Below are 11365 nucleotides of genomic sequence, written 5' to 3' on the forward strand. Positions count from 1 at the left end.
TCAGACATTAAGGCTGCTGGGGGAGGGGGAGCTTATGAACCTGGGGGGGGGCTGGTGAGGGGGGGGCAGTGCTGGAGGATACCCCCTTCCCGGGTCCCCACTAATGACCCCACTGCATTGATGAGGCCGGGGGTTGCAGAACCAACCTTTCAGGCATTCCCAAGGCTGCAGCTCAGCTTGGGGCAAACCAAGGGCTGTCAAAAAAGCTGCTTGCACCCTTGAGGAACCAGAGGTCATCTATCCGGCCTCCGTCTTTGCTGAAACAGACCAGAAAAGGGGGAGAAGCGATTGGGGGCAGGTTGTGGAGGGAGGCAGGGGCCCTCTGGGGTGCTACACACAGCAGGGAGCTGCTGCCCCAGTTCCCGTAATCCATGGGGCTCAAGGGGCCCAGGAACTCAAGAAGGGCAGCCTGAACTCTTGAGATTCCATGAGGACTGGGGTCATGTTGTGCTTTTTAAAAAGGCCCTTGGCACAGGGGCCGGGCATTGTGTGGCCTCCAAGGGGCTCAGTTGCAGCCCCCCCATTTCTCCCATGCCCCCAGCCACCACCACCACCCCTCTTGGGCTGGGGGTGCAGGGACCAGGAGGCCTGATCATCAGGGCTGCTCACATCTGGTGCCCGGAGAGAGACGGGGGGGGGGGGGGGGAGCTTTCTTCCCAGCCAGGAGGGTCAGCATTTGGGAGGAAGGGCGCTGCTCCATGGAGGGCGTCTCCCACTCTTCCCCCTCCCAGAAGCCTCTAATTCCTGTCTGCAAATGGCCCCCCACTGCTCCCCATTAGATGCCCGTTAGCCCCCTGCGGAGAGCCAACTCATCTGGCTGGCAGCCTCCCACCCTCAATAAACTCCGGGGAGGCCCCTGTGTGTGTGTGTGTGGGGGTGAATTCTCCCCACTCCTTCCTGCCTCAACCACAACCACACAGCCCACCCCCCCAATTGGAAGGGGGGGGGGCTCCCTCCTGAGGAATCCACAGCCCTGCCAGGCGTGGACTCAGCTGATGGGCTGCTTGGCACCTTGTTAGCGGGCCCATTAATCCCCTGCCCTCCCTTGATGGCCCATCAGCCCCTGCCCCTTCTGCTGGGGGGTATAAAGGAGGCCTGGGCCAGCCCAGAGGAGCTAGTCCTCTTGAGGAATCCCAGAAGCCGAGATGAGGAAGCTCCTGTCCTTGCTGCTGCTGCTGCTGTTCACCTGGGCACCTGCTTGCCTGGCCAAGCCCACCTGGGGCTCCGAAGACACCCGGGACCAGGCCCTGAAGCAGCTGCTGGAGGTCTTTGGCATCGAAGGACCCCCGCAGGCCCCCCTCTACTTCAAGCAGCCCCCCCAGTACATGGTGGACCTCTACAACACCGTGGCCGACGCTGACGGGGTCACCAAAGACCCCCACCTGCTGGAGGGCAACACCGTACGCAGCTTCCTGGAGAGGAGTGAGTCCCTGGAGTGGGGAGGGGGCTTTGCTGCTTGAAGAGGGGGGTGATAGGAGGGAAAGCCTGGGGGGGGGAAGGGGGGGTTTAACTCCAAGGGCTGCCACTTGGAAACTCACAATAGAAACACTTCCCCCCCCCCCCGCCGCGCTAGAGAGGGAGCTGTGGGGTAGGCATTGGAGAAGCCCCTGCCCCTCTCTTTCTCTCTCCCCCCCTCTTTGAGAAGGGCTTCCCTGCAGAAGTTGGGGTGCTCCTTTTGGGGGAAGCCTTTGTCTGAAAGGGTGTTGCTTTTCCTGCTTCAGCAGAGGGTTGGACTAGAAGACCTCCGAGGTCTCTTCCAGCTATTCCAGTTATTCCGTGATTCCCCACACCTGGGGGGAGTTTCAGAGGCTGGGGGGGGATGCCTAAGGCCATCTAGAAGGTCTTCTAAGCTGCCCTCCCCCCTTCCCAGTTAGCCGATTCTCTTTAAACCAGGCTGGGCTCTCCTTGGACCAGGGAGAGGCCCAGATGGGAACTGGAGTCCCTTCTGACTAGCTGCCTCTCTGCCCATGCCAGGGAGGGGGCATCTTCCGTTGGGCAGTTGGGGGGGGCTACTTCACTCCCGGAGTTGGCAACTGACAAAGCATCTCAAAATCCTGGAGCCCCCCCTTCTCTCTCTCTGTCTCTCTCTCTCTTTCCCTGTCTCTTTCTCTTTCTCTCTCCCTCTCCCTCCCTGTCTCTCTCTCTTTCTCCCCCTCTTTCTCTCTCTCTTTCCCTCTGTCTCTCTCATTCTCTCTCCCTCTACCAGTCTTTCTCTTTCTCTCTCCGTGTGTGTGTGTGTGTGTGTGTGTGTGTGTGTGTGTGTGTGTGTAGGACTGCGCAGCAATTTCTCCCTCCAGGTGAGATGCTTCAGATTCAATCCCTTTCTGCATTAAAATTGCCCCCTTCCTCAATTTTGCTAAGAGGTGCGTCCCTCCAAGCCCCAAACCTCTATCAAAGCCAAAGAACAACCAAAGTCTGTCTGTCTGTCTGTGTGTAGTTTGCATATTGAAACATTGGAAAGAATGAATTCCCTTAGTCTGCCTTGACTTTCTCCTTCCCAAGGATTGGCAAAAGACTCATTTTTTTCCCAATTCCCCCCCTCCTCAGTTGTGAATATTAGTTGAAGGATTTTTCTTCACGGGTGGGTTTTTTGCTCAAGGAAGTGTGGGGGGGGGGGGGGCTCTGTGAATTGGCTTCGGTGGGACACCCTAAAGATGGGGAGGTTTTGGCGAGGGTCAGCCTCTGCCCCTTGGAAGGGCTGCAGGGAACTGGGATCCTTTCAAGTGGAACATGATTCACTCCCAGAGGAGTTTTTAAACCTCGGGGACTTGGAAGACGGGTGGACTCCCCAGCTGGAGAATTCTGGGAGTTGAAGTCCACCCGCCTTCAAGTCCCCAAGGTTGACAAACATGGATTTATAAGATGGAGACCCTGCCCCAGTTTAACCAAGGAGCACCTGCCCAATTCCCCCTCCTGGCCTACCTGGCAGGGTGGCTGTTGTGTGGGGTGCCCATTGCCAACCTGTCCTTCCCTTTCAGCTCACGGCGACCGGGCGCAGCTGCTCTTCCTGCTCTCCAGCGTGGCCAAGAACGAGGTGGTGCTGTCGGCTGAACTGCACCTCTTCAAGCTGCGGGCCAGGGGGGCCGAGGGGGCCGTCCTGCAGAGGCAGCACTACTGCCAGGTATGCACAGAGGCACTCTTGATGCCCAGCGGAGAGGCTCCCGACTGCTGCTGGTCCTGCCAGGCCTTGGCCTGTGTGGGTCCTTCCCCCCCCTCCCCAACCTCTAATGCCGGAATCAGTGGGCCCAAAGCATCCCCAGAGAGGAGCCCCTTCTCCCCACAGTGAACGCCAGCTGCCTCTTGATCTCAGTCATGGCCTCCTTCTTGCCTAAGGGGCAGGATCTAATCTCTCCTGGCCCTCCAAGGTAGACTGCCCCTGACATTGGAGGCTCTCTTTGCTCCTATTTTCTACTGAGGGATATCTCCCCCTCCCCTCCTCCCCCTCCCTTCTAACCTCCCTTTCTTCCATCCTCTTCCTCTCCCTCCCTTCTATCCTCCTCTTCCACCCTTCCTCCCATCCTCCTTCTCCCCCTTCCACCTATCCTCTTCCTCCTCCTTTTCCTCCCCCTTTCCTCCCCTCCCCCTCCCTTCTATCCTCCTCTTCCACCTTTACTCCCATCCTCCTTCTCCCTCCTCCCCCCCTTCCCATCCTTCCCTCCCTCCTTTTCATCCTTCTCCCCCTCTTCTCCCCCCCTCCCTTTTTCTGTTCCTCCTCCCCCGTCTGGGCCTCTTCCTTTTCCAAAAGCTGCCATCAAGGGGGACTTATGGGGATGCTGGGAGATGTAGTCCCATTGTATTTTTGGAGCTGACCAGGCTGCAAAAGCTGGGCTAAAACTGAAGAGATGGCAGTCAGGAGAGGCGACCAGGTTAGGCAGGCATGTGCAGAGTGCCCTGATTCCACAGGGGGAAAGGCTCCCGGAAGGGCTGCTGGGGAGGGGATTAGGGTTATCCCCCCCCCTAGGGCTTTGTCTAATATCCCCCCCCCCCCGGTTTCTCATTCTCCTCCCCAGGTCAGCGTTTATCAGGTGCTGGACAAGGACCACCCAGAAGCCCCCCAGGGGAGGAAGCTGCTCTCCGCCCGGCTGCTGGCCCTGCAGGGCTTCGGCTGGGAGGTCTTCTCCATCACCCAGGCGGTGAGTGCCACCCTCCGGGGGTCATTGGGGAGGCGGCTTGGGTGCCCCTGCCTTTGACCTGCAGGCGTGTGGGGGGGCTGAGAGCGGGGGGGGGGGCTTTTGTCTGGGGCTTGGCTCGCTCACTTGAGCCCAGCGGGATACCAACTGATGCCCACTGATGCCCCCACCTATATGTGCGTTGGGGGGGGGCTGAGAACAAGGGGGGGCTTTGGACCGGGGCTTGGCTTGCTCACTTGAGCCCAGCGGGATGCCAACCTATCCCCCCCTTCCAGGTTCGTGACTGGGTGGCTGAAGAGAGCAGCAACCAGGGTCTGCTTGTGACGGTGCAGGGCCTGGGAGGGGCCCCCCTGGACCCCCACATGGTGCAGTTCGCCTCGGGCAGGGACCACCACGGCAGCAAGAAGCCCATGCTGGTCTTGTTCACGGACGATGGGCGGCGGGCAGCTGCCTTGCCCAGTGGCTTCCCCGGTGAGTCACCCCCTGCCAGGCATTTTGTGGAGGGGGGGCACCGTAGCCTACCTTGGGACCCTCCACAGGCTGATGCTGACTGGGGAAAGGTGAGCCAATTCTCTTTGCCCCCCCCCTCCGCAGGTCTGCCCTCTGTCCCCGAGCCCCCCTCCAACCGGACCCGCGGCCCCCGCTCGGCCGAGAGCTCCCTGCCCTGCCAGCGCTACCCGCTGCCGGTGGACTTCGACGACATCGGCTGGACGGGCTGGATCATCTCGCCACACGGCTACAACGCCTACTACTGCAAGGGCACCTGCCGCTTCCCGCTGGGCCAGAGCATGCGGCCCACCAACCACGCCACCGTCCAGTCCATCATCCACGCCCTGAAGCTCAGCCCGGAGGTGCACACGCCCTGCTGCGTCCCGGACAAGCTCTTCTCCATCAACCTGCTCTACTTCGATGACGACGACACGGTGGTGTTGAAACAGTACGAAGGCATGGTGGCCGGGAGCTGCGGATGCCACTGAAGCTGCCCCCCACCTGCCCCCCTGGGCACGGGGGGGAAGGGGGAGGCTGGCACAGGGATGCCCCCTCCCACACCCAAACATTGGTCCCGCAGAGCCTTCCTCGGGCGCGTTGTAAGGGGACAACAGCTGGGAACTTTGCTCCGTAAGGCCAAAGTATTCAACTTTGCAACTTTAAGACCGTCGAGTTGGAGTCCAGTGGTCTTAAGGTTGCAAAGTTGGAGCCGCCCCCTCCCCTAAATGGACAATCCTGTAATACGACATTTTTTTGTGAATTGTGAAGGACACAGATGGAACCGTTTCAGCCCCTGTGGCGCGAGTTCAACTCCTTCCCCTGGATTTCTGGAAACGTGGGTTGAGGAGTTGGGGGGGCGGGGGTGGGGTCTTGCTTTGATCATCCCACCTGATGCATGCAAAGGAGGCAGCCTGGACTCTCTCTGCCCACCCGCTGCTGGAAGAAGAAAAGACTAGCCACCGAGGAGAGCATGACAAAGCTCATTGAATCTGTGGAACTGACTGCCACAAGAAAACTGCCCTGCCAGCTTTAAAATTGATTTAAAGGGGGCGCGCGACTTAGTCATGACGTTAGCTAGTTCCGGCGCTGATTAAAAAAGGAAGAAAATATATTTGGGGTTCGCTGCAGCTAAGCGAAGTTGCGTGTTCGAATTGCGGCCAACTTGGAACCGCTCCCTGTGGAATGTACTATACTGTAGATAGCCAAACTCTTTTAATTTATATAAATATCTATAAATATGTGTGTGTATGTATGTATGTATATATATGGCAAAGTTCCCGGGCACCGAGACTTGTAAATATTTTGTCTTTTATGGTTGTGATGGTTTTGCCGAGGGCCTCCTGGCCGTTTCCACATTAAACACAAACAGCTTCCAAGCTTCAGGTGGCGTGGCTCATTTGAGTGCCCGGTGGGGGTGCCAGCGAGGGGGCTGAGGAGAGAGCGGGGCAGCGAGAGGCAGGTCCGTCCGCCAACAGGCCAGGCGGCGTTGCAAAAATTATGTGGCTGTGTTTTGCCTTGCACCCTGCTCTACATTTCTTCCCACCGGCCCTGGAATTGGCCAAGAAACAGGGGGGGTCCCGAAAAAAACCCTCTCTCTCCCTCCCTCCCTCCCTCCCTCCCTCCCTCCGTGTGTGTGTGTGTGTGTGTGTGTGTGTGTGTGTGTGTATCTTCCCTGGGCAGCAGCCCTTATGCTGAAGATTTCACCTGGGCACGGGAAGGAGAATTGCTGGGCATGGAGACATTATCTACGGCTCACCTGGCACATGGCATTTATTTTCCCAGTAAGCAAAATCGGGAGGTGTGGTGGAGAGGGGATGGAAAGAGGGTCTCTGTGTGTTGAAAGACGGGGAAAGAGGCCCTTCCTGGAGGCTCCCTAGGACGGTCGGTCACCAAAGCGATTTGGCAAATCTCTTGACCGCAAGGCTGGCTGGCTGGGGAATTCCACCCATCTTAGTAGAGCAGAAGTATAGAATAGAACACAGTAGAGTAGTAGCCTAATAGAGTAGTAGTATAGAGCAGAATAGAATGTAGTAGAATAATAAGAGTAGAGTAGAAGAGTAGTAGGAGAGAGTAAAGTAGTAGAAGAGTATAGAAGTAGAAGAGAGTAGTAGAATAGAGTAGAAGAGTAGTAGAATAGAATAGAATAAGGAATAGAGTAGAATACAATTGAATAAGGAATTGAGCAGAGCAGAAGGGATAGAATGGGGACTTGGATGTCATCTAGTCCAACCCCCTGCTCAAGTCCTTCAAAGTCCCCCCCAGGGTGAAAAACGCTGCGGCAGAGCCAACCCTCCCCAACGACCGTCCCCAAATCTCACTCTTTAAAAGGGAGATTTTGCTGCTGCAGACCTTGGGACTCCGACGGGCATCCCCAGGCAGACAAAGCCCAGCTCAGGATGGGCTCTGCCTGCCCACCCCCTCCCCCTGCCCTAGTTTATGCCAGGCTAGAAGCCAGGAGGCGGGGAGTTCTAGTCCCACCTTAGCTGGTGTGAAAGCCGGCTGGGAGACTCTGGGCCAATCCTCCTCTTTTTCAGTCCAGTCTACCTCACAGGGTTATTGTGGTGGGGAAAAGGGGGGGAGGAAGAGGAGGAGGAGACGGGTTTGTTGCCCCGAGTGGTTTATGAAAAATAACAAAGGCGGGATAAAAACTAAAGCCAGCTGAAGGCCTTCCGCCTGCTTTGGGGGAGGCAGGGAAAACCCAGGGCAGGGGCTCTCTGAGGCTCCCTCGGGCATCAGGGCCTTGCCAGAGAATTCCAGCCCTGCCTCCCAGCTGTCTCTTCGGAAGCTGAACCGTCCAGGGCTAAACGATGTTGGGGCTACAGGGGCAGGTGGCCCTCCACTTACGACCACCGTCAAGCCCAAAATTTAGGTTGCTAAGTGAGACTTTTGTTTAAGTGAGCTTTGGCCCATTTTGCAGCTTTTCTTGCCGTGGTTATTAAGCGAATCATTGCATTCGTTAAGCTAGGGACCCTGTGGCTCAGTGAATCCCACCTTCTCCCCAGGACGCACTGCAGCCGTCATAAATACGAGTCAGTCGCCAAGCGTCTTGACCAGGGGGATGTAGCGAGGGTCGATGACCCGTTCTAACTTTGAACGGTCATTAAGGGAACTGTTGCACGTCAAGGCAGCTCAGCCCCGGATAGACGGGAGAAAGGGGGGGGGGGACCAGCCACCTCTGACACCCATCTCTGCCCCTCAGGCCTCTGCAGGGGAAGGAAGGCCAGGCTGGAGGGGACAAGGAGGCCGGCGAGCCAAGATGCCATGGTTGGCACTGCAGGCCAGCCTGGTATGGAGGCAGGACTCATCTGATGGGGCGGAGGTGTAGCTGAGGGGCGGTGGGGGGGGGCTCAGGGGGTGGGGGGCCTACCAGCCGGGAGGTGTCCTTGGGCTGAGCGGGGTGGGTGGGTGGGTGGGGTCAGGGCTGCCCGTCTGCTTCTGCGGTGGGGGTTTAGCAGCATTGGTTCATCTTGTTCCACAGCCTCTCCTTGATGCTTTGCTTGCGGGGCGCCTTGAGGGCCACGCTGGTCTTGTCCTCCTGGGACTTGAGCTTGGCGTAGTAGTCGGAGAACTTGTTGTACAGGATGGAGATGGGCATCCCGTTCAGGATGATGCCGAAGGCGATGCAGCCGAAGGCCACCACCCTGCCCAGGAAGGTGTCCGGCACTGTGTCCCCGTAGCCCACCGTGGAGAGGCTCACCTGGAGGAGGAGAGAGGAAGAAAGAGCAAGAGGTCCTCCTGGGCTGAAGCAAACTCTCCTGCAAGGTGGAGCCAAGCCTTAACCCCAAAGACGCTAAAGAGGGCCTGGGGTCTAAACCGCAGGATGGACCATCGAGGGGATGTCTAGTGGAACAAGGAAGAAGACGAGGGAAGCTATGGGACCAATCTTCCAGGACTTGAGGGGGCTGCCCCGAAGAAGAAGGGCTCAGCCTGCTCCCCCAGGGCGGGGGGGGGGGGCGCGCAAAGGATGGAAACTAACTAAGGGGGAATTTCCTAACAATGGGGACAATTAATCAGTGGAGCAAGGAAATTCTGGGAGTTGAAGTCCACAAGCCTTAAAGGTGCTGAGGTTGGAGACCCCTGGTCAAGGGCAGAATCAGTGGGACAAGGAAGCCTTCAGACATTGTGGGGGCCCATCAGTGGAGGCTTTCAAGAAGAGGCTAGACAGCTACTTGTCAGGAAGGGTGGAGGGTCTCCTGCCTGAGCAGGAGGGTTGGACTAGAAGACCTCCAAGGTCCCTTCCAGCTCTGCTATTCCGATTATTATGTGTGTGTGTGAAGGAGCGGAGGGTGTGTGTGTGTGCGTGTGTGTGTGTGTGTGTGTGTGTGTGTGTGTGTGTGTGTATGTAAAAGGGTTGACTTACGGCCGCCCACCACCAGGCGTCGGGGATGCTGGTGAAGTTGGTGCCCGGGACGTCGTGCTCGACGGAGTGCATGAGAGCGGAGAAGGTGAAGATGCCCATGGCGATGAAGAGGAGGAGGCAGCAGACCGGCTGGCAGCACTGCCGGAGGGTGAAGCCGAAGGCCCTCAGCCCCGTGGAGTGCCGAGCCAGCTTGAGGATCCGGAAGATCCGCATCAGCTTGATGAGCTTCAGGACCTTGCCCAGCTTCCCCACGTTGCGCATCTGGTGCAGCTCCTCCGTGTCCTCGGCGTCCTCCTCACCCAGGTACTCGAAGACGACCTGGATGTAGAAGGGCAGGATGGACACCAGGTCGATGGCGCTGAAGGCCGCCCGGAAGAACTGCTGCACGCTGGAAGTGGAGACCACCCGCATGAGGTACTCCAGGGTGAAGAAGATGGCACAGGCGGTCTCCATGTGCTCCATGGCCTGCTTGGTGGTCTGGCTCTGCATCTCCTTCACAGTACTGAGGCTCATCCCCACAACCGAGAAGAGGACACACAGGCTGGACAAGATGGCTGTGATTTTAGCCAGGGTGGAGGAGTAGGGGTTCTCGATCAGGTTCCAGATGGCCTTCCGGAACTGGCCCAGGAACTTCCCCTCGAAGTGCTCCTCCTTCTCCACCGTATCCAGCTCGGCCTCCAGCTCCCGCTGGATCTTCAGGTACTCCACCATCTCGTCGTGCTGCTCCTCAAAGAGGATCCGGCAGCACCGCTGGGCGTACTTCATGTGGATCCCCCAGTACTCAATCTCCTCCAGGAAGTTGGCCGAGCAGAACCCGGTCAGCACCCACATGACGCCACTGCGATAGAAGTGGAAGACGTAGTGGAAGACGAAAGGGTCCCGGTCGAAGAAGTACTCGTTCCTCAGCACCGAGTAGTCATCGCACAGGTCCAGCTTCTTCACGGGATCCACGCAAGTGGCCAGTTGCCCGATCCTGGTGGTTGGGTACCTGGCTGCCGCTCGGACGGCGATGCAGAAGTGCTGGCCTCCAACGTTGAGGGACAAGAAACACGGATCCCACGGGTGGGACAGGTCACGGCCGCTGTCCTGTGCCAGGTCGGCCAAATTGTCCATGGAGCTCCACCGCTTGACCAGCTTCTCCTGAGAGAAGGGGATGAAGAGGTCCACGTTGTTGGGGGTCCGGCAGCACTTCTGACAGGCCCGGAACTTCATGTTGGCTGAGAGGCTGGCCCTCCTGGGCGCTGTCGGCTTCATGGTGGTGGCTGAAGGCTCCTCTGGCAGCCACCATCCGCGGCTGACAGCTTGAGGGGAACCGGGGTTTCCGCTAACCACTGAGGACCATCCGGGAGGCTCTTAGTAGCTCCGCTGGAGCTCATGTGCCACCCGCCAGCTGAGCGCCGCAAAGCCACTGAATCCCAGTTGCGGGACTGGATGGAACTGGCAGCAGCTGCTCCTGAGCTCCTTACAGCATTAATCAGATTGTGCTCTTAAAATGTCAACCCAAGAAGCTAATCTGGGCGGTTGGGTTGGGCCGCTTTGATCCCAAATTAGTTTTTCTTTTTAAAGATGTGGGGCTTAAGGTGCTTCAAGAGGCAGGGGCGGGCACCCATGCCAACCTTACGACCCGGGTGTGTTCAAGTGTGTGAACCATGCTGGCTCAGGGATTCTGGGAGTTGAAGTCCACAGGTCGTAACGTTGACATGGTTGCCCACCCCTGCTTTAGATGCTCAAAGAAGGTGGCGCTTTTGCCTGGACTGGCAAACTGATGGGTGGGTGGGTGGGTGGGTGGGAGAGGGCTGGACCAAGACTACTCCTTCAGGGGTGGGGCTAGCAGGATATTCCACGGCTGCAAACCCTCGGGCTTTCCAAGAAGTCCCAGAGAACAGCAGCCTCTTTCTGGTTGGGGTCCTTCTTGAGGCTGTTGTGAGGATGAGCTATTGGAGCAGGTGGGGAGGAAGACCCTGAAAGGAATCCTGGGAGTACAGGTGGAAAGAGGAGGAGCGTCACGCCTGCAAGCCACCTTTTCTTTGGGACTTCAGGCCTGCCGCTCTTTCTACTCTCTACTCTCTATGGTGGGGAAACGGGAGGGGGGATTGTATGGAGTTTGGTGATATGTAGCCATAACAAAATTCTTTCTAGAAAGCCACGGTCATCCTTTGTCTCTGCCAGAACTGGAGGGGTGGAACTGCCCTCATAGCAGTGGGAGATGGGACCATGGGGTGGACTTGTGGGTGGGGTGAGGGGGCAGGATCTTGAACTTTCAACTGGGGGGGTGGGGGAAACCGGGAAGCCTTCAGATTCGGGTTTTCCCAGATGTGCCAACAAGGCTCCCTTCATCAATTGGAACTTTGAGGAATCCTTTGCCTCGGACTCTGATTTAATTTTG

The 11365-nt window shown here is 57.9% G+C and overlaps 2 protein-coding genes across 2 annotated transcripts; one reads left to right on the forward strand and one right to left on the reverse strand.

Moving 5' to 3' along the window:
* Positions 1 to 1145: 1145 nt before the first annotated feature.
* On the forward strand, positions 1146 to 6201 carry LOC309384668 (bone morphogenetic protein 2-like; the record flags this gene model as incomplete). The annotated part of the gene is made up of 6 exons (XM_081938385.1): positions 1146 to 1422; positions 2979 to 3194; positions 3814 to 3866; positions 4011 to 4133; positions 4406 to 4601; positions 4725 to 6201. 6 exons carry the CDS (start codon positions 1146 to 1148, stop codon positions 5105 to 5107), a joined length of 1248 nt encoding a protein of 415 aa, XP_081794511.1. The 3' UTR covers positions 5108 to 6201.
* A 1866-nt stretch (positions 6202 to 8067) lies between these two features.
* LOC309384669 (potassium voltage-gated channel subfamily V member 2-like) lies at positions 8068 to 10233 on the reverse strand (the record flags this gene model as incomplete). Its single annotated transcript, XM_081938386.1, has 2 exons — positions 8068 to 8316; positions 8980 to 10233. The coding sequence occupies 2 exons, from the start codon at positions 10231 to 10233 to the stop codon at positions 8068 to 8070; spliced, it is 1503 nt and encodes a 500-aa protein (XP_081794512.1).
* Positions 10234 to 11365: the final 1132 nt, after the last annotated feature.

Source organism: Natrix helvetica (genome assembly GCF_964273705.1).
Source record: "Natrix helvetica genome assembly, chromosome: 1".
NCBI classification, from domain to species: domain Eukaryota; kingdom Metazoa; phylum Chordata; class Lepidosauria; order Squamata; family Natricidae; genus Natrix; species Natrix helvetica.